Source organism: Capra hircus, chromosome 2, assembly GCF_001704415.2.
Source record: "Capra hircus breed San Clemente chromosome 2, ASM170441v1, whole genome shotgun sequence".
Taxonomy (NCBI): Eukaryota; Metazoa; Chordata; class Mammalia; order Artiodactyla; family Bovidae; genus Capra; species Capra hircus.
This window is the reverse complement of record NC_030809.1, coordinates 74,511,325-74,533,274: the sequence shown is the minus strand read 5'-3', so window position 1 is coordinate 74,533,274 and position 21,950 is coordinate 74,511,325. Positions and strand designations below refer to the sequence as shown.

The 21,950-nt window shown below is 35.6% G+C and overlaps 1 protein-coding gene across 14 annotated transcripts in view; it reads right to left on the bottom strand.

Moving 5' to 3' along the window:
- The window catches only part of R3HDM1 (R3H domain containing 1), a 163,054-nt gene that overhangs the window by 67,269 nt on the left and 73,835 nt on the right, over nucleotides 1-21,950 (bottom strand). For 12 of the 14 annotated variants that reach the window (XM_018062273.1, XM_018062263.1, XM_018062267.1 and 9 more), the window contains 4 exons: nucleotides 12,830-12,871; nucleotides 12,291-12,380; nucleotides 8,236-8,350; nucleotides 7,135-7,213 (listed from right to left, as the gene is read on the bottom strand). In XM_018062273.1, the coding sequence (XP_017917762.1) occupies nucleotides 7,135-7,213; nucleotides 8,236-8,350; nucleotides 12,291-12,380; nucleotides 12,830-12,871 (326 nt within the window). The remainder of the gene's footprint in view (nucleotides 1-7,134; nucleotides 7,214-8,235; nucleotides 8,351-12,290; nucleotides 12,381-12,829; nucleotides 12,872-21,950) is intronic. The other 2 variants (XM_018062331.1, XM_018062324.1) reach the window with 1 other exon arrangement.

Here is a 21,950-nt window from a genome sequence, read left to right as displayed (position 1 = left end):
TCGTAAAACTTAACACTGAAATAATCATAAATGTTGAATTTACAGGGCTATATATATATTTTTTATAAAACCTGTACACTGAAGAACATTACAAGCTTGATATATGCTTTCTAAAAAAGTAGTATTTTAAAAGAATAAAGATGACTTTTTAAAAAAATTTATGGAAAATTTCACACATATACAAATGTAGAGAGAATACCATCCAATTTCAAAATTATCATTATATTATTATCTTGATCTGTTAAGTACAACTGTATTATATTAAATTCTGTTCCGCAAATACATGGATTATAACAGAATATTAGTCTTTATCCCTTACTCAATAAAGGAAGAAGCAGCAGGAAAACAGACATCTTTAGGTAGGCTCATGACTTTGTTACCATGCTCAACTCCATAGAAACAGTACTCTAAAGAACATGCAATGCCAGTAACCACAGGAATACTCCAGTGGGAATCCAATGCTAGTATATAAATGGAACTACAGCAGAGAAGTATGAACTATATTACTAATCCTAACTCAGAGGAAGAGGACTTCGAATTATTCTAAAAATCGCTATAATACATTTTTAAGATTTTGGGAATTTTTTCGATAAAATACCAGAATGAACCAAATATCTCGAATATTAAAATAAATAAGGACACCAGGGAACACCTGCATGTGCTCCTTCAGACCACTAGGGTCCTATTTAGTGCACTTACAAAACAAGCTGCTGGTACCACTCCCCAAAGGACCTCCTTGCTCACACACCAAGAACATAGCTCAAGAGAATATTCCTGTGGTCACTGTAAATTTCAGGTGCAGGTGGGAAAAACAAAACAAAAACAAACCTCAGGAACCTTAGAGCTAGAAGCGGCTTTACAGAAGCAGCTTTCTGTTTCTGAAATTTTATAAATCAAGAAAACTAGGCCAAGAGGTTAATGTTTCCTTCTCAAATAAACACTACATAGTGGATCCCTCTCAGATTCTAAGGGGAAACGATGTCCTCTATTTCCTCTGCTTAAGTCGCCTGAAAGTCTATACATCAGCCCTGAGTTTGATCTTCTCTATGTTGCAAAAGTAGTCTTATAAAGTTGACTAATATTAACCATACACATTTTTATATCAGTTGAAAAAAATCAAGAGAATAACATGCCTCAGTGGTGATTTAAAACCCAAAGTGGAACAGGATTACATTTTAATACGAATTTCAGCAACATTCAATTTTTCTCCTTTAGTATACTCCACCTCAGCAAGTGGTACCACCTTTCACTCAGCATACTGTACTAGAAGTACCTTTTCTTGCCTATTACTATGCTTTTCCAAATCCTCCCATGCAGTTAATCACAACTGCAAATTTTATCTATCTTCAATCTATTTTTCTTCTCTTTCCACTGCCATTACCCTGGATCCAAGTATTCAGGATTGTGACTTGACCTCTACGATAGTAGTATATTATCTCCCTGTATCTTCCTTTGTTCCCTCCAAATTCGTTTTACCTGGAACATCCACAACAATCTTTTAAAAACACAAATGTGAAGACATGTCATGGTGTGGGATAAACATTTATCACAGGTTTCCCATTGCTCTTAGGTTAGAAATGAACATCCTTTGTAACATGGCCCATGGGGCTTCCCTGGTGGCTTGGTGTTAAAGAATCTGCCTGCCAATGCAGGAGATGCAAGTTCAACCCCTGGGTCAGGAAGGCATGGCAACCCACTCCAGGATTCTTGCCTGGCGAATCCCATGGACAAAGCTGGACAGGCTACAATGCATCAGGTCACAGGGAGTCAGACACAACTGAGCACCCACACGCACTAATGCAATGTGCCTTACAAGGCAGGTATGACCTTCACCTATCTCTTTAGCCTCATTTCCTGCCCCTTTCTCACAAAACCTTTATCATTTTGGCTTATGCTGTAGTTCCCAAGCTGCTCTTTCCTTTCACAGGCTCCTCAAACATGCTGTTTCCTTTGCCCAGCACGTTTTTTGGTTTTGTTTTTTTTTTAACATTTATTTATTTGGCTGCACCTGGTCTTAGTTGCAGCATGTGGGATCTAGTTCCCTGACCAGGGATGGAACCCAAGCTGCCTGCATTGGGAGTGCAGAGTCTCAGTCACTGGACCATCAGGGAAGTCCCTAGCACAGCTTCTTACATTCTTTTTTAGACCTGTTTCTTTCACACCTTTTAAGAGTATTTATCACAATTATTTTTATATAGCTGTTTGTGCTATAGTGAGGAGCTCAACAAATCTATCTGAGTGGAATAAATTAATCAGATTATTTTACCAATGTCTTTTAATGTTTTTCCTTAGAAATTTTAGGGGAGGATGGAAAATTTTTACTTACTTCATAAGGTTTTCACTGAAAAAGACTTACTTACTGTTAAGACTCCTTTCCTCTAATGTTTTTTGGGGTCAATTTGTCTTGACATGGTAAAATTTTCTAATGCATTTTATACACTTATTGTAGGGGAAAAAAAGGAATTGGAGGCAGGCTACTTATTTAGCATTCATGAAACAGTGCATTTAATTTGGTTCCTCTGTGTGAGCTAAACAGCAAGCCTACAATATGCGAAATATTCTTCAGTGAAGGAACTGGTATTCAAAAGAAATTTCTGTTGTCTCCATGAAAGAAAACAAAAACCTAACAATTTTATTAGTAATTGATACAAATTCAGGCTTTTTTCCCTTTTATATGTAGATTTATGGGTTGCAGAGGATTTTCTATGATTACCTGGACCACTTACTATTAAATTAAGTTCCCCTACTTAGTTTACTAAATTTTTAGTTAGCAAAAAGTAAAACTTGTTAGAAAAATAGCTTTCCTAAGTTCTCAAGATTTACATTTCCTGCTTTGTATCTGCTACAGCTTAGTCCAAGTTTCCAAATTTTCAAATCTGTCATCAAGGTTAGATTTCTTGGTAATGGCCATAAGTCAAAAATTAATAGTCCTTTACAGAACCATTACATACAGTACTCAAACTAACAGATCCATAAATTAATTTTCATATGGCATAGGTTTATTAGCACATGAACTTATAGGCACCCATAGAACTTGTCATCATATAATCTTTAAAAGAAACTAATACATGCTATCTGTTATTAAAGAAATATATAAGAAAAACAAAGATCTCAATCAAACTGACCAATAAACTACCTGAGTTAAAATGAAGGGACAATAATCTTTTAGTTATTAGTGTTCTAGTCATTATACCAGAACTGACTTTTGAGAAAGTATGTGCTGGTACACAAGTGGCAAATAAAAAAAGAAGAAAACAAGAATGCTTGCTTTCACCATTCCCTTCCCAGTGTTCTATATGAACTGGGTCAAATATCTGCAACAGGCAAGAAATATGATTTAAACATCACCTCTAATAGAAGTAAACTCAGAAAATATTTCAAGCACAGAACAATTACATGATGTTCCCCAGAACAAAACTGCTTACTTTTAAAACATATACTCTGAGAATTTTTCCATGGGGCTGCTCCCCTCCATTAGTGACACAGTTGCCTATACTGTCCATATTTCTTCAATATGTTGTATAATTTACAGAAAATGGTTATAAAACCAATACAAAAACACGTATAAAAACCACGTCAGTGCGTGTAATCTCTATCTTGGGCAACTGCAGGTTCCTGGGTTCTAATCTAGTAATGATTATTTATTATAATTTTTAAAAGTATTTCTTAAGACAGGAATTACAGATAAATGGTTATTTAATACCTTAAGTTAAGTTTATTCATTGGGATGAGAACAAGATTTAAGGACCTGAAGGAAAATTTTGAAATAAAATGTAAACTAGACTTTACTGATTTCAAAATAAGCCTGCTTAACATCTAGAATGCGCTGAAGTTCTAGTGGAAATTTGCCACTTATTACTAATTTTTGGAGAAGGCGATGGCACCCCACTCCAGTACTCTTGCCTGGAAAATTCCATGGAGTGAGGAGCCTGGTGGGCTGCAGTCCATGGGGTTGTGAAGAGTCGGACGCGACTGAGTGACTTCACTTTCACTTTTCACTTTCATGCATTGGAGAAGGAAATGGCAACCCACTCCAGTGTTCTTGCCTGGAGAATCCCAGGGACAGGGGAGCCTGGTGGGCTGCCGTCTATGGGGTCTCACAGAGTTGGACACAACTGAAGCGACTTAGCAGCAGCAGCAGCAGCAGCAGCAGTATTACTAATTTTGTGCCACCTATGTCTGGCAATTAATGGTGTGTTTCACTGAGAGAACACAGAGCCATCAGGCAAATCATTTTTCTCACAAAATTTAACATTAGCTACAACTATGTAAACCACACTGACATTAGTATTTACTCATTAGCCATTATATGAATGGTTCACTTACATATTTTTTTGAATAAAAATGCAAACACAGAGGATTAATGTTCTGATACATGCTGCACAACATGGATGACCCTTGCAAATATTATGTTAAGTGAATGAAGCCAATCACAAGAGACCACGTACATATGATTTCATTCATATGATGATACCCAAAAAAGGGAAATCTGTAGAGACAAGCTAGATTAGGGTTCAGGGCATAAGGAGGTGAGAGCAAAATGGTTAAGGATTTCTTTTGGAGGTTGATGAAAAAGCTCATAATTGACTGTAATGATGGTAGCACGAAATCTGTGAATATACTAAAAATCACTAAGTTGTACACTTCAAAAACACATATGCAGATAACGTAAAAACTTTTGCATTTGTAGAGGAAAACAGAAAACTGCACAAAAGAAGAATATTTTGGAATTTCTTCTGAACCTGTTATCGGTTCAGAAGAAAGAAAAATCCTGTTTAGGATCCTGTCTTGCTTTACACAAACTATGTATTTTCTACCTTTCCCCTAACCTACTGAGTTCTCATTTCCACCAGTCTAGAGCAAATGAAATGCCTTGTTAAAGTAGCCAACAACTTCCTAGTTCCTTAATCTAATGGGTTGCTTCATTGTCACCTTTAATGAAGCTGTTTCCGTTTGGCTGATTTCTAAGACAAACGTTCTCATGATTCTTCTGCCATCTTTAGGACTCAGTGTCTCTTACTTATCCTCTACCTTTAAGATACTGTTTTTCCATAGAGTTTCATCCTTGTCATTTATTGCATCTCGCTGGCCAAACTGACAAAGCAAGGGTCACCTCTACTGATGACTCCTAATCTGTAAGAGCATCCAGGCTCATTCACTTGAAAATCAGAGTTATACATTTAATCTTGCCACAGCGTTTCATCAGATACCTCAAACTATACTTATTTATAAAAGAACATGCCTTACTTCATTCAGGCTTGTCCTTATTACTTCCCCCATTAATGGGATTAACCATCAGTCCAGCTGGAAACCTAGCAGCTGTTCTGTTCTAACAAACCACTACTCGTCCATCTCCAAATAATCACCAAGTCCTGCCACGGGATTAATTCTTAAACATCTTCCAAATAAGCCTTTTCCTCTCTGTTCTTCTCTATGTTCTCCTACCCACACTTCCTGCTCATGATTCTCGGCCCCTCACTGATGAAGTCATCTCCCTAAAATGCGAATCTCATTCTGGTATCACCCTATTCAGAATTCTGTCATGACTCCTCCACAGAGCATGCCACACTCAGCATTTCTCAAATGGTGCCCTACTGCGTCTCAGCGACGATGATTTTTAATTGTTCATCACATCCCCGGCTTCCCATCAGCACTTCTTACCCAGTAGCCACCCCAGTGTGTTGGTACCGATCTAGGTTGAGGATAACTGAAGAGTCGGTCTTCATACCTTACCAACAACCTCCCCATCACTTTCTGGAATTACTTGCTACATGCCTTCCTGCCAGAGCAATCTTGTCTGCCTGGGTATACTATCTCCCTCTCACACTGCTGTGCCTTAGCAATGCTCTTATCTCTCTCAGGTTCTCATGCTCCCATTTAAAGCACTGTGAATTCAAAATTCAGCTCAGGCATCTTTTCAGTGCAGCCTTTACAGATCCTCTCAGAGGTGGGATCCCATCACTGTGCTTTTATAGCACCCTGAAAAACTTCTTTTACAACATTTATTCTATTTTAATGATATATCATAGGGTTTTCTTTTTTCCGTAGCACATAGAATGTGAATATTTTAGGGTCAGAGATTATATTTTGCTCACTTTTATATCTACAATGTTTAGCTCAATGCTTAGCACATGATGGATACCCAACGAATACCTGTTCAATGGACTAATTTCAGTTGGGACCACTGAGGAATCAACTTGACCTGAAAAAAAAGAAGTCATGCAGAGTTGACTGACTTCACACTTACACTTCCTACTATAAGGAGACTACTTTCCATTTTAGTGGTTCTCCATTTGGGATTAAAGTTAAATGTGAAATAGAAAATCAAGATGGTACTGAAAGAATAAATTCTGAATGAAATTAAAGGTGTATCTTGAAGCAAGACATGAGATAAACCTCAGCAATACTGAAGACACTTGTTCATGTTTTTTATCACGTGTGCTGACCCAATGAACTAAAAATTTCACAAATTTTAACTACCATTCTGCGGAGCTAACATCTAGAGGAGGGGTTCTTAACCTTTGAGTCTTCTACTCCAAGAATGGGTTGGTCAGATATTTTGTGAATAAACCTTTTTCTGGGAAGAATGCCTCAATGGGATCGATGACCTGCCAAAAAGTTAAAATCTATTTATCTAGTACCCTGGCAAAACAAAGGATTTCACAATTAGTTAGTGACTCAAATAAGCACCTTAAAAATCTTTGGCCTGGAGGTTCATAAGCTAAGCAAGAAGAATCAAAAATTCCGTATTCAGTTAAGTCCAGAAACTTGTTATAAGTGAATATAATGTGTAATTTGGCTGAGTGCTTTATCATGAGGTATACTTCTCTCATATTTCATGATTAATGATAACTCTTTAATCTCAATTAAGACCCCAAATATCTTAATGATTCTTTATTTCCCAAAATTCCTACAAAGAGTATGAATTATCTTTATATCATCATGATATATATAATGCAAAAAAGGTATTTCACATGTGTATATAGAGGCCAGCAACATCTTAGCCCTAAGAAACTGAAATGTTTCTGGTGTAGTTCAAATATTCTAACCTTATTCTAACTCAGTAATGAAAACATATATAACAAAATTATGGTACTCTAGAAGCAATGTAAACCTTATAAATTTAATTTTTACCTGGGATTGTTTTTTAATGTATTTACTAAAAATTCATGTAGATCTATGCCAGTTGAATCAGTGTATTCTTGACTGGAATCTAAAAAACAACAACACAAAAACCCAGTATAAAGTTGTTTGAAACAAATTCCTTTCCCTTCACACATGATGCATAGCAAATAAAATGAGATGCCCCACAATGAAAACTGACAAAGTAGAAAATGGAATTTATGATGAATTCAGATGACCACAATTTTGCTACTCCTGTATAATGAGTATGACATGGATTTATGTAACTGCATGTTTATACACCTTCTTAAAAAGAAAATTTCTCTCATATGTGCCACTTTAATTTACTCTGAATTCTTAAAGATCCTTCTATATACTCACCACAATTCTCATATTCAAAAATGCCTCATTAAACAAACAAACAAAAAAAACTCTGATTCAGACAGCAAACTGAGTCTGCTTAGTACAGTTGCAAATATAAGGAGTTAATAATTTGGAGATATGCAGGCACTTTAGCTCTGAAAGAGTATTTATCATAAAAAATTTGCTTTCCAAAAAAAATTTTTTTTTACAAATATTCACATTTATTTCTTCTCCTTAAATGTAGTATCTTATGCTGTTTATAAAACTGTTCAACATAACTGTGTCTATAAATTTAAAAAGCATTTTTATAGGTTTGTAATTATATATGATGAAGTCCTTTAAAATTCACATCTGAAAGATAAACATCTTGGGTTTCCAAGAATATTCTTACTGCATACTAAACATTTTGGCATTAGTTCTTTGTATCGTAAGGAATTAAAAATACATCTTTTTAATGGAATCAGTATTTAAATTATAGTGATTCCATTATTTTGATACAAGAGACAGACCAATAAATGATCATGAGTTATCTTCCTTGGTGACTTTTGACATGAGGTGCAGTTTGTTGGCTAAATCATCTGATGTTCAGAACTGTGTCATGCCATTTTGCCCAGAACTATATCATCCCTTCAGTCTGTTCTGGATTACTTTTATTAGAAATATATTATATAAAAATTATTCAAGGGGTAAAGGGTGGATTAATGGTGAAATAAAACCTTTGTTTAAAAAATACAGAAATAAATTGCAAACCTCTTGATAACATTTTTCTGGGCAACTTATCACTGGCTTTTTCTTTTTCTGCTTCATCTTTTGAGGGCTTCTCCTCTTTTTCAAATGATTGTGTTAACTGGATCTGAATTTTCTCCTGTTGGAAGGTAAAATTATTTATTAAGTGAAAATATAAAAGTGATTCAGTTAATATCCCACATTTGTATTGCTGATTAACAAAACTGCATGGAGGGAAAAAGAAGGTTTTTATTTTATCCAACCAGATTCTTCAAGCAAGAAAATACAACTTACAATAGCTTTACCATGTTACTCAAACTCTTGATAAAAAAATGTTAAAATTAATTTTTTGAGCTGAATATATTAGTTGAAACATATCCCTTGAAAGTATCAATTGAAAATTATCTTAGAGAAAATAAATGTTTTTTATAATAGTTTCAATGAATCTACTTAAAACCCTTGGAGGATCAGAACAAAGGTCTTTTTAACCTATTTTTGCAATGGAGATACCATGTCAAACAAAAGTATGATAATTATCATCAATCATGACAATAGGAACATATGCGTGTCAGGTTAACACTTACCAAAAACTAATTTTCTTAAGTATCCACTTTAAATTCATATTCCTTCATTTTCTTATGATATAAAACTGTAAGTAAAAACTTCAAAACCAAATCCCAACTTTGATTATTTCCTATTTGAGTCTACTATCACTGTTCCTCCTCTAAGTACCACAAAGTTGTTTTAGAAAGATTTCAGACAAGATTGTTTCCCTTAGTGGTATGTAACATTTACTTGTAAAGTAACCATTGTCTAAGACTGAAAAGGAGAACTAATTTTGCATTTTTAAAACAATGTCATTACATGCAATTTCAGAACAGAAAGGAATTACTAGAAATACAGCTGAAGTAGGTTAAAAATCACATGGCTTTGATTATTCCGGCAAAGTTATAAAGACAGACAAACTTCCAGAACATATCTACTAAAGATAAAGGTGTAGCCTATCTAGATGTAGGCTAAATTGCTGTATACAGTTGTTCTTTAGTGATAGAAAATATTAACAAATGACTTCGCTTTTCTGGGTGACAGCTGGTGGTGGCAGTAGGCACAATAAGTCAATACTGAAAGGATATAAATTTCAAGATTCTGAAACTTGCAGCCACCATGATTTCTATTAAACATTTTCTCCCCATATATATATTTTTTCAAAATAGTATTTGGCAGAAGAGTTTCAGATCTAATACATATACATATATATGTATATATATATATACCTCCCCATGGAGTTTCTGACTGCTATTTTTAGCTTTTCTCAGTTCCGATTCCTATTTCATCTTCAAAGTTGTGCTCAGAATATAGGACAAAAGTGAGGCACTGGCAAATTCCACTAAAATGACAAAATATCTGCTTTGCACCCTCCTTTGTCTTATTTACCAAACCTCATGCATTAATCAACATCCTGTATTCGTCAGTCATTTTTCTCATTATGACTCACTTTCTAGTCTACTTTCCTTATATTTTTAACTAAAAAATAGATATTTAAAAATGAATCTCAGAACTGTTTCAGAAGTAGAATATTTAGAAGTTTCCCTGACTTATAACTTCTATCCTGTTACTCAAGGATAATCTATGCAATCAAGGTTGGAAGAAAAGAGTCCACATTTAGACAGATATTAAACTATTTTATCAAGGTGAACTGTATTTAAAAATCTAGTAGATATAATGTATCTAGGCTTGTCTTCAGTTGGTACTGAGGCCTTGTTTTCAGCAGCAAATAAATAAGACATTTTAATTCTAAAAGCCTAAGCCCCTATACATAAACTCTCTTGACTACAAATAACTGAAATGACAGCACTGTCTCCATGGGCAGCCATACTTCCTTCACTCTTCACTCTGTCACTGACATCAGTTATTGAGGTCATTTCCTTCTCATAAGCTCTCATCAGACTCAAGTGACATCTCTTTTTTAATTGCCTCTCAACCTTTCAAATAATGAGTTTTATTCCAGATTAATTCCTCAAAAATCACATTCTGAAGCAAGCGTTATTAGCTGGAAAGTGTCTGCTGTCAAGGATTAGATGCTAGTACATTTTATGAGAAATAATTTATTTTTCAATTCCCATTTAGGTGCAATTTAGTTAATTCAATGCTTGGAAAAAGAGTTTCTATTAAAAAGAGTATCTTTTGTTCAGACAAGGTAATAATAGGTTGCTATCCCAAAAGAAAAATTTAACTTATCCAAGAAAAATTGAGAAATAATATATTATGTGGAACAATTGAACTTTGGTATAACCAGCTTATTCATTATCCATATGCTGCAAGTCAGCTTTTTTGAATAATATATACATCAATATACAACATATCTTCCTCATATTAATTTATTTCTCACATAAATTTTCACTAGACAAATTTATGTAGCACTGTAAGAACCACCACCTCCCTTCCACCTACTATAATAATTTTCAGATAGCTGAAATGTACCACATCAAACCAAAGATCATGTTTGTTACAGTTTTTCTCAAAAGAAGACACTTTTTCTGGATTAACAGTCTTATGAATGTCTGACTCTTCTCATTTCCTCAATCTCCTTGGACAAGTTATTCTATGGGGCTGATGGTGTAACATTTTGGTCAACAAAATGAAGAAATTAATTTTCAAAAAAACCCCATTACAATGCCTACTGCTCAACCCTAAACAGGTATATTCATTACTCTGACATGTACAAAAGAACCTGTAAAACTGCTTTTTAAAACACAATTTTATTGAATTTTTTTCAGAGTGTATAAATAACTCTTCAGCCTCATCAACAAGCATGCAAAAGCCAAGTTAACATCTGAAAATGTCCTCCAGGCAATAGTTCTTAGTAAAATACTTTGAGCATATTTCTATTTGTTTTGGAAGTTTAGTTTTTATTGCTTAAAAATATCTGTTTTATAGAATTACTACATATAACTATCTTCTATTATGTAAGATTTTAAATATAAATAAAAAGTAAATTTTGATCCCTATGTTCCTTGACACTTTGTCAATAATCTATTAAAAAATCTTCTTATATAAAATAAAAGCACATAGTGCTTTTTAAAAAACAGAACACATTCTAAACACGTGACGACTACCTTCAGTATTTATAGTATACTTTTGATGACATCATCTTTTAAATCAAGGCAAAGCATCAACAGTCTGTGCTTGAATCAACAAACATACAACTGGCATTAAAAAACAGGGAGGGTATACAATCTGTCATAGCTCTTTTTTCTCTTTCTCCTTTATTCAATCATCTTTCTTAACCAAAATATTGCCTCAATTCTTTGGAAACTAATTGTTAGGATACAGGAGGACTTCAGGTTATTTAAATTCTTAAAGTAGAACAAGCCACAAACAGCCAAAGTTATCACACTAATAAACATTGTTAAGGGAGTCCAAAAATAATTATATGTAAACGTACAAGTGTAACATAAGACAAAGATCAATCTGTAGCTAAGATTAATAGAAAAGTAAAGTTATAGCATTAAAAAAATATATAAAAAGCAAAAAGCCAAACTACTTGTTGAGCCTCAGTAGTTCTATACTTTATAAACAATGGAATAAGAAATATTAGACAACTATTAGAGCCAAGCTATTATGAAGACTGGCTTCACCATGCATTCAGGTTAAGCAAAATGATACATATCAAGTGGAAGTCTTGGGTAGTCTCCCCTTCACACTCAAGAGGTGTTTGACAAATTTTTAAAAGCCAAAATCAAAAGGGAAAATTTCCTCGCAATTACATTAACCGGAATTACTACTGAAATATAACTTTTCCATAATAACTTAAAATTCCCCTGAAGCCATATTCTCAGTTAACTATATGATCTCTAAGTTTTTCCAGACAGAAATCACTGCACCAAGCCTTAGACTTACTGGTAGTTTACTCAGTAAAAACAAATACAACACATGTACATGCACACACAACTTTTATTTAACATTATGAAAAAATATTCTCCAGGAAGCAGGCTTTACCATTGTATCTTTGAATAATAATTGTTTTGCTTTGTTTATCGTTTTGGTGTTTTTTTTTTTTTGTTTTTTTTTTTTTTTACCTGGTTCTCCTGTGATATCTCTGCTGTAGGGGGTGGTGGAGATTCTTCACACACTGCAAGGCTCCGAACTAGCTTTAACTTTGAGCTTGACTGAAGAAAAGTATTTAAAATTAACGCTACATTTCATAAATCTAGGGCTAGAGTTTAAGTTTCTTTATAATAGTTTCTGCTGTGTATAGATGTAGGTGAAATGTGCAAGTTAAATATATCGTTAAATACCATTAAAACTCTTTGTTATGAGGGAAAACAATAACTGCAGTTTTAAAAATAATAGCAATAGCAAGGATGGGAGTAACTTCAATCTCAAAACCCAAAGAATGATGAGAGCCATTTTCTCTACAGATAAAGAACCATTAAAGATATAAAAGCGATGCACAAAAGCGACTAGGCAAGACAAAAACCCCAAATAAAACAAAATAAGCTTTCTGCCCCAAACGAAATGTGACAAAACTAAACTGAATGCAGCGCTGTATGAAAACAAAGATTCATCAAGCATGAGGGAAGGCCCTTGGCATGCCAGCACAAAATATTTACTATACCTTAGACCTTTTTCCTGTCTGTCCAAATGACTGCAATGGCCGCTGAATGCACAAGAAAGATTTGCATTAAATTTCATACTGAAACAGAAAAATTGTTTCTTAGTTCATAATCCTAAACCACAGAGAAACTAACTGCACCAAGAATGGAAAACGAGGAAATCAGAGTTTGGTTTCAAGTAAAGAAATATTGATTCCTCCCAAAAGCACACTTGTAGAAGATTTTCTAAAATCCTTCTGTGAGTTGGCCATGTTCTTTAAATGACCAAACAGCTGTAACTTCTGTGTTGACTGAACTAAACTGAATTATAAGGTAATGTCTTAGTAGCAAAATAAAATACACATTTTTTGTATTCTGTAACATATTACAGTTTAGTCAAAGTTGGGGGGGGGGGACCCACAAGAAACCCTGAGGAATTTTAAGTGGCTGTGCCTAGCAAAGTTCCAAACTTATGATACTAAAGACAATGTTTCAAATGCCCACTGAATCAGAGTACCACCACTTCTCTACTGAGCCTTTTCAGCACTGTACTTCACCTTGCTAAAAGCCAAAATCAAAAGGGCAAATTTCATCGCGATTACATTAACTGGAAGTACTACTTAAATATAACTTTTCCATAATAACTTAAAAATTCCCCTGGAGCCATATTCTCAGTTAACTATATGATCTCTAAGTTTTTCCAGAGAGAAATCACTACACCAAGCCTTAGACTTATTGGTAGTCTTGGTTGTACGTCACAGCACAACCCCAGTTTATCAGCTGGAATCCTATTTGTCTGGTCAAGGGTAGGACAATGAAGTAGAAATGAAGAAAAGTGAGCAAAGTTCCAATAGGCATGTTCACCTTAATCACCAGATCATCAATCACACAACTGGGGAATCCACTTGGGTGAGTGGCTCTGGTCTGTGATACCAGGCTTTGGTTTGAGAAAACAGCTGAAGGGCTTGTGAACTGGACTCTGGAAGATTTTGCTTCCATCTCCTTCTAGTCTACCTCTCTAAGCCGAAACCCAAAGAGTACAAGGCCTAGGTATCTATCACTTAAACTCATTAAAACCAAGAAGCCAGTTTGATACCAGTCCTAAAACAAAGTCCTTAATACCTAGATTAGTATGCTTCATATATGAAAAAAAAAAAGCCACCATTTCATTCCAGAATCCAAAAAGGTCTTCCCTGTAGAACCAACAGAAATAAGAATCTATAGCACCAGTGTGGTCTGTCTCCCATTTTGAAGTCAAAGTTCTTGAAATAAGAAGCACTGTACTCTTGGGATTTTGACCCTGGATTTTTCAACAGTAAAAATCAGCAGTACCAACAATAAAAGAAAAACAGAAGGAAAGAAAAAGAAATGACGTTTCTTCAAGAGAAGAAATGATATGGACACATGCACAAATGCACATAATAGCACTGGCTAAGAGAACTTCATGTTGGTTCTGTCTTCTATTTACTCACTTCTTTAATTTATTCAAGAGGACTTCTGTTACCACTACATATGGAATTAAAAGAGGCTATGTTACATAGAGTAAGGGTTTACAGAAAAAAATTGGAGAAAAATCAAGAGATGAATATGAGCAAAATGCACATCACTAAATAAGTTCTAAGGAAAACAATTTATGATTTATTTCAGTCTTCTGATTGAATCCCTTACAGTTCTAAGTATCAATGGCACATCACTTTCTCTTAAAAAAAAAATTTTTTTTTTTTAAATGAAAAAAATCATTAACTGGCAAGTAAAAACTGCACTCATATGCTGGACCGGATTCAAATTTCTAGTTTTGCTTCTTATGAGTAGGTGATCCTAGTCAAGTTATGTCAGTTTCCTTTCCTTGTATAAAAGTTCACACTATTTGGGTTAATTCTCAAAGTTCTTGAAAAAGTGCAGTAAAACGGTGGATTTAAAAAATGAGGGACTTCCCCGGTGGTCTAGTGGTTAGGGCTCTGCTGCCGATGCAGGGGGCCCGGTTTGATCCCTGGTCAGGGAACACATGCTGCATGCTGCACACGCTGCAAGGAAGACCTGGTGCAACCAAATAAATACAAAAAGGTATTTTTAAAAGAGAAAAGGGCTTGGGGGAGGCTGTACACTGTCCCTATAGTAATGGTTTAGAATTTCCATAGATTTACACATGCTTTAACCGTCTCCGTTTTAACTCACAAGAGCTCTTTGATGAAGGAAGATTAAACCACAGAGAGGTAAAATTATCTCACTGTGACTTAACGTGTTCTAAGTTCCTGCTACATCCCAGACTCTGCGCCACATAGTAGGCTTATAAAGATGAATAAGACACAGATGTTGGTCTCAAGAGCCTTACAGTCCAGGATCAGAGTTACTAAATAGTCAAACAGAACCTAAGATCTTCAGAATCTTAGTCCCGTGCACTTTATATCACACCTATAAACAAAACCTTCTTGTGAGTCAAATACTATTTGTGATTGATAGAATTCTAAAGATAGCCTTCTAACATTTCCCGCCTCTGGTAAATTAATGAAATGCTAATCTAAATAAGGTTGTGAAAGAATTTTGCACATGTAATTAAAGTACGAAGTCAGTTGCTCTTAAGATAGAGATAATTCAGCTGGGTCTGACCCAAACAAGCGAGCCCTTTAAAATTTCTTTGGCTGGGAGCGGGGCGGCAGGTCAGATTCAAAGGGTGAGAAGGACCTGACACTGCACTGCTGTCCTTGAAGAGAGGGGACAGAAGAGGGTACAGGTAGCCTCCAGGGGCACAGGGTGGCCCGTGGCCAAAGTCAGCCAGGAAACACGGACCTCAGACCTCCAGCTGCGAAACACTAAGGCGCTGCTGTTGTTGGCATGAGTGTGAAAACAAACTCTTCTCCAGAGTCTTCAGATTAAGGGCCCAGCCTGGCCAACACCTTACTGCTTTCAGCCTTGAGAAACCCTAAGCAGAGAACTCAGCTGAGCTCAACGGAACTCCCAACTTACGTAACTATGAGTTGAAAACTGGACATTGTTTTAATCCTCTAAGTTTGTGGTGCTATGTTATGCAGCAATAGAAAGCTACTACATAAGTAAAGTATAAACTGCCAAAGTGGCATTATTCAATAAAAATCACATTATTTCATATCAAACGACAAAGATTCTAATTACATAATAAATACCAGAAAAGCTGCCATATACACACATGCAAACACAATGGAGAAAAGAAGTTTGGCTTTAAATAAGAATGAATTATTTCTAAAGTGGATTTTATTATTTAAAGCATGCCTTTCACTTTTCCACCCCCATTCTGCTCCAGCCCTCCACCCTCCATGTGGTCTACATATATTTGGATTTTAGCTCAGCCCAAGCCAAGCCTCCTTCTCAATTTTTTTTTTCCTGTGGAGAAGTACATATACAATTTACCATTTTAATCATTTTTAAGTGTGCAGTTCAGTTTAAATATATTCAAAATGTTGTGTCACCATCCACACACTCCATATCTGTAACTCTTTTCATCTTGTAGCCATTAAACATTACTCCCCATCTTCTCTCATTCTAACCCCTGGTGACTACCGTTCTACTTTCTGTCTCTGATTTTGAATCAAAGTACCTCATGTTAGTGGAATCACAAAGTGCTTATCTTTTAATGACTGACATTTCAGTTAGTATAATAACCCCGAAGTTTACCCATGTTGCAACATATCACATATTTCTTTCTTTTTTAAGGCTACATGTTATTCCATTGTATGCATATTCCATATTTTGCTTATCTATTTATCTCAAGATAAATGCATTTGGCTTGACTCCATGTTAAACTATGGTCATTAATGCTGCTATGAACACAGGTGTACAAATATCTCATCAAGATTTTGCTTTCAATTCTTTTGATATATATCCGGATGTGTAATTGCTGGATCACACACTAACTCTATTTTTAATTTTTTTAAGAACTGCCATTCTGTTTCCCATAATGTCTGTATCATTTTAAATTCCCAACAACAGTGTACAAGAGTTCTAATTTCCCCACATCCTTGCCAACACTTGTTTTTCTACTTTTTGATAGTAGCCATCCTAATGGTGTAACATAGTATCTTGTAGTTCTGATCTGTATTTCCATAGTGATTAGTGATGTTAAGTATCTTTTCATGTACTTATTGGCCATCTGTATAACTTCTTTAAAAATGTGTATATTTAAATCCTTTCTCCATTTTTGAATTGGGTTGTTTGGGGTTTTGTTGTTGTTGTGTTTTAGGAGTTCTCTATATATTATGGTTATAATATCTTCTAAGACAAATGATTTGCAAATATTTTCTCTTAGTCTATGGACTGTCTTTTTACTCTGTTTATAGTCTTTTGCTGTTAAAAATTTTTAAAATTCTCATGAAGTCCAAACTGCCTGCTTGTGGTGTGACAGCCAGGAAATCACTGCCAAATTCAATGTTGTAAAGCTTTTGTCCTATGTTTCCCCCTACCTCTTCTTAAGAGATTGGGATTTTTTTTTCCAAATTTGGTACTCCGATTAGAAAAAGAACAATGTGAATCATGCTTTATTATGCTAATCAGAGTACCAAAATTTGATACTCCGATTAGAGTAAGAACATGAGAGCAGTGAGAATAAACACTGAATCATTACTAAAATACTGTGATGCAGCTGATTGTACATAGAGAAAAAAAATAACACTGGAGTCAAGGCAATACCCACATGTGAATGGCTTCATTGAAAAGATCCCTCTTACTGGCCCACAATGGTCAGAAGTAGCCTTTGATGGTCTCCTCTCATGTCATTTGAAACTACTGGGTCCAGAGTCTTCTGATACATTTGACTGAACATCTGTTCTACTGGGGCGGGCAAAAAGTTCCTTAGGGCATTTCTATAACATACGCATAAACCTAAACCAGGTTTTTGGCCAATCCAACACATGTTATATGATCAATATCACTTCAAGGAACCACAGTCTTGAGCAGCATAAAGTTGTCTGTGCCAGCATCTTTCACAGAATAGTAAAACCTCTCAGCAAAGAAAGTTGGGTGGCTTGGGACAAACTGCAAGATGGTCTTCAAAACACTTTCGACATTTCTGGAAAACTCATGGCTGATATACTGCTTAATAGATCTCCATTAGCCATCCTGGAATAAGTCTCCACAACAGCTTTCAGCTAAAGAAAGCTTCTTGTGGCATGAATCAAGATAAAGTAAGATTCACATGTCCCGAGTCTTCACCCCTTACCAGCTTGAGAAAGACACTGAGCATCTTCCTGAACCAACTGGTGGTTTATCTATGTGTGTGTGGGTAAACACTTTACTTAACCCTTTCAAATCCAACCAACTGAAGATCAACCTGGTGTATTATCTGGCTCTCATCAGTCAAGTTTCACAGAATTAAAAGCAAGTCCCACTCCAAGGGTGGCCCCTTGGAGTGTCCTCATTTCAGCAAATGTTGAAACTTGTACAAGACTCAAAAAGTCTGAGTGTAAAATGCACCGAAACACAGATGCTAGTTTTAGGTGAGCTGGGCCCAAACAAGGCTGGGAAAGATCATGAAGGGGCAGCATGGTGCTCCAGAAGTACGCAAAGGCAGAAGGCTAGGGTTGAGTCCTGCCTGTGCCGCTGGATCTCCAGGTGACACTGGCAATTCATTGAAATAAGTTTCTGAAAAATGGGTTTGTGGGGCTCAATTTTGAGTTGTGACTCTTCAGTTCTATGACTCTAACGCCAAAATGGTTGGTCATAACCTTGAGCTCCTCTAGCCAATTCGGGATCCTTTTTGGTAGAAATGTCATCAGAGGGCATCGTTCCTCTAGGTATTTCTCCCTCAGGTTCATGAAGGATGGTGGTGGTAAAGGTAACTTTCACAAAGGTGTGCAGATTTCAAATGGAAACCTAGCCACCCTGAGGCCACCAATAAACACTCTTGCCCTAGACCTGAGCACTAACTTTTTTCTTAGAAATACCATTCTCTCTCTGGTAAAAGTGAGCTATTCCAGCAACTTTCCTCCCACTTTGTGGGGACAAGATCAGCATGTCTTCTCTGCAATGTAGGTTTTCACTGTGGGCATCACACAGGGCCCGTGATCCTGGAAGATGCCAAGGGCAGGGCGTATGGCTTCACTAATCATTTGATAAGAGTAGCTTCCACAGCTTAACAGTTGTTTTCTTGTATCAGCACTGTTCAACGTACTGCCCACAGAACTGTCAATGGGTAACATTGGCATCACCTGGGAACGTGCTGGGATGCAGAATCTTGGCAGTCTCACCCCATACCTTCTTCAGTCTCTTTTGTGGTTTTGCAGTCTTCAGCCTTTGCCCTTCTTAAAGTTGTTGACTTTATAAATGGGTCCAGCAGCTCTGGCACTATGGTCCCTGCCCTCCTGGGTGTGTAGTTTATAATAAGCATCTTAGGCAGTGGGATGTCTTAGAGGTAGGCCTGGGGACTGAGAAAGCTCTCTTGGCTCACCCCTTTGGTGTTATGTCTAAGAAGTCATCATCAAAATCAAGTCACGAAGCCTTCTTCCAGTGTTTTCTTCTAAGAATTTTAGAGTTTTATAGCTCTTAGAGGTCTTTGATTCATTTTGTGTTAATTTCTATATATGGTCTTAGGTCAGAGTCCAACCTCATTCTTTTGCCTGTGGACATCTAGTTTCCCCAGCACCATTTTTAAAAAGACTGTCCTTTCTCCATTGCCTTGATACTCCTATCAAGAATCATCCGATCATATATGCAAGAATTTATTTCTGGGCTCTCTAGTCTATTCCACTGGCTTATGTGTCTGTCTTTATGCCAGCACCAGACTGCTTTGATCACTGTAGCTATGTAGTAAGTTTTGAAGTCATGAACTGACTCCTCCAATTTTGTTCTTTTTTAAGAATGTTTTGACTATTCCAGGTCCTTTGAAGTCCCACATGAATTTTAGAATGGGATTTTCTATTTCTGCAAAAACGACATTTGATTTTGATGGGAACTGCACTAATCTGTAGATCACTTTGGGCAGTATTAACATTTTAACAATACTGATGTTTCCAATTCATGACAATGAATATATTTCAATTTAATTATGTCACTGTAATTTCTTTCAGCAATGTTTTGTAGTTTTCACTGAACAAATCTTTCACCCCCTTGATTAATTCCTAAGTATTTTATTCTGTTTAATCTCTCTGCAAATCAGATTGCTTTTGCAATTTCCTTTCCAGATTGTTCACTGTTAATATATAAAAATGCAACTGATTTCTGTGTGCTGACTTTGTGTTCTGCTACTTTACTTGCATTCATTTATAGGAATAGTGTGTGTGTGGCAATAGAAACATTACTAATCAAAAACTCTGTACAATTATTTGGGACCATACCAACAATTCAGAACTCCATAGCAATTATGTGGGAAAGTGAACTTCTTGAGATTAATGTGACAGATTGCTTGAATTAACTCTAAAGAATTCTTAACAAAGTAGTCATAAAAATTCTTAAAAGATTATAGTCCCTAATAAAACTGAATAAAAAATACAATCAACACTGTCATACAAACAAAATTATTTATACAAGAAGTGGTCAAAGAACTTTCTATTAATTAAGGTAATATCTGCTTGGAAACATTCAAGGAGATGTCTAATGTCTGCTGGCCTCTCTCCAGCTTGATGATACTACTGTTTTATTATCATGCCTTATGCAGCTTTATTGAAGAAAAAATCAATTACTACAGAGCTATTAGTTGATTACTCATCCACTGACAACTGGCATCATTTATTCAGTGCTATATTAAACACTGTATTCGAAGACAGATTAACTAACAGCACCAAGACTCCTAACAATACATACATAAAAATTACAAAATGTTTGAGACCCTGTTTTAGAATACAAAGGGTGTTTGACTTCCAGTTTCCACTCTCTGTAGAACAAGAACAGGTCATTCCTTTATTGGCATAAAATACATCACATTTTCTGTACTGCTGATGCTATAAATTCAACACCAATTCTCCAGCACGTCAGTTATAAACATGAAGCATATCATGTAACCTCTCAAACCTCTAACAGTGGACGGTTTAAACATGGATGGATACGGTTAGAATAATGCTGCTTCCTTTGATGAGACAACTCAGCATCCATCTCCCTCCCCCTCAGATGATTCTTCAGCATGATAAAGCAGAGTGAGGAATGGTTTCAGTCTCATAACCAAGTTAGAATGAAGAAACTGGCCACGTAATACACATGCTCCATTAAAAAAAATAAAGCTCCTTGGGCAACTGTCCTCTTGTAACTGCTTTACAGTTTCTAGAACCATTTATCCTCTGAAGATAGAACTTAAGTCTTCTCAAATGAGCACATGAATGAATGGATGGAGGTAAACAAAAAATAAAATGAAAAAAGATGAGGCCTGACAGGATAGCACCCAGATGAGAAAATCAAAAAAGGAACAATAATTTAAAGTTTACTTCAGCTATGATGAAGGTTATTCTAACTTTAAGGTAGCATCACATGGCACAGTTCTGAGTCCATTCCCGAGATACTCAGTAGTGCTTATCTGTTTTATAGATCCGTGCAATCTCTGGCACCAGGGAATCATCTAGGTTTGGATCACATATTAGTGAACAAATGGATAAAAGAACAGTTTGTATAAATACTGTCTTTAACAAATAGTAGAATATCAAAGAGTTCTTTATAATTTTATACTATGACATCCCTTCATTCAAAAATTAATTTTCCTCAATAAAATACTAAAGGGATGGTCAGGAAATTAAGACTTGGAAACAGATGAAATGCTTGCTTCCTTCAGAAAATATTTCCATTTTCCTAAGTCACTTTTAATCAGCACATGCATATTAGTTTGAGTAAAAATAATAGTTGCTGTTTAAAATAAAACCTTCAGGAAGTATCTTAGAGGTAGAAAAAGATGATGAAATGTCTACTAGTATCTTAGAAAAAAAGGCATTTCAGAATAGGTAACTCCATATTAAGAGGTAACCATATAAAACAGGATTTTTTTTAACAAGACACTATTCCCTTTTCATTCGTAAAAGAGTTGACTTATTTATATTAAAACATAAAACTTTTCTCTAATTTTATCTACTTCGATTCCTAATTTCCATTACTTAAATCTCTGTGTACATTATTTCGACTGTAAACCCCTTGCCAGATACCTTGCATAGAGGAATCTTGAGCCTCAAAGTCTCCAAGCAGAGTAAATATATCCACGTA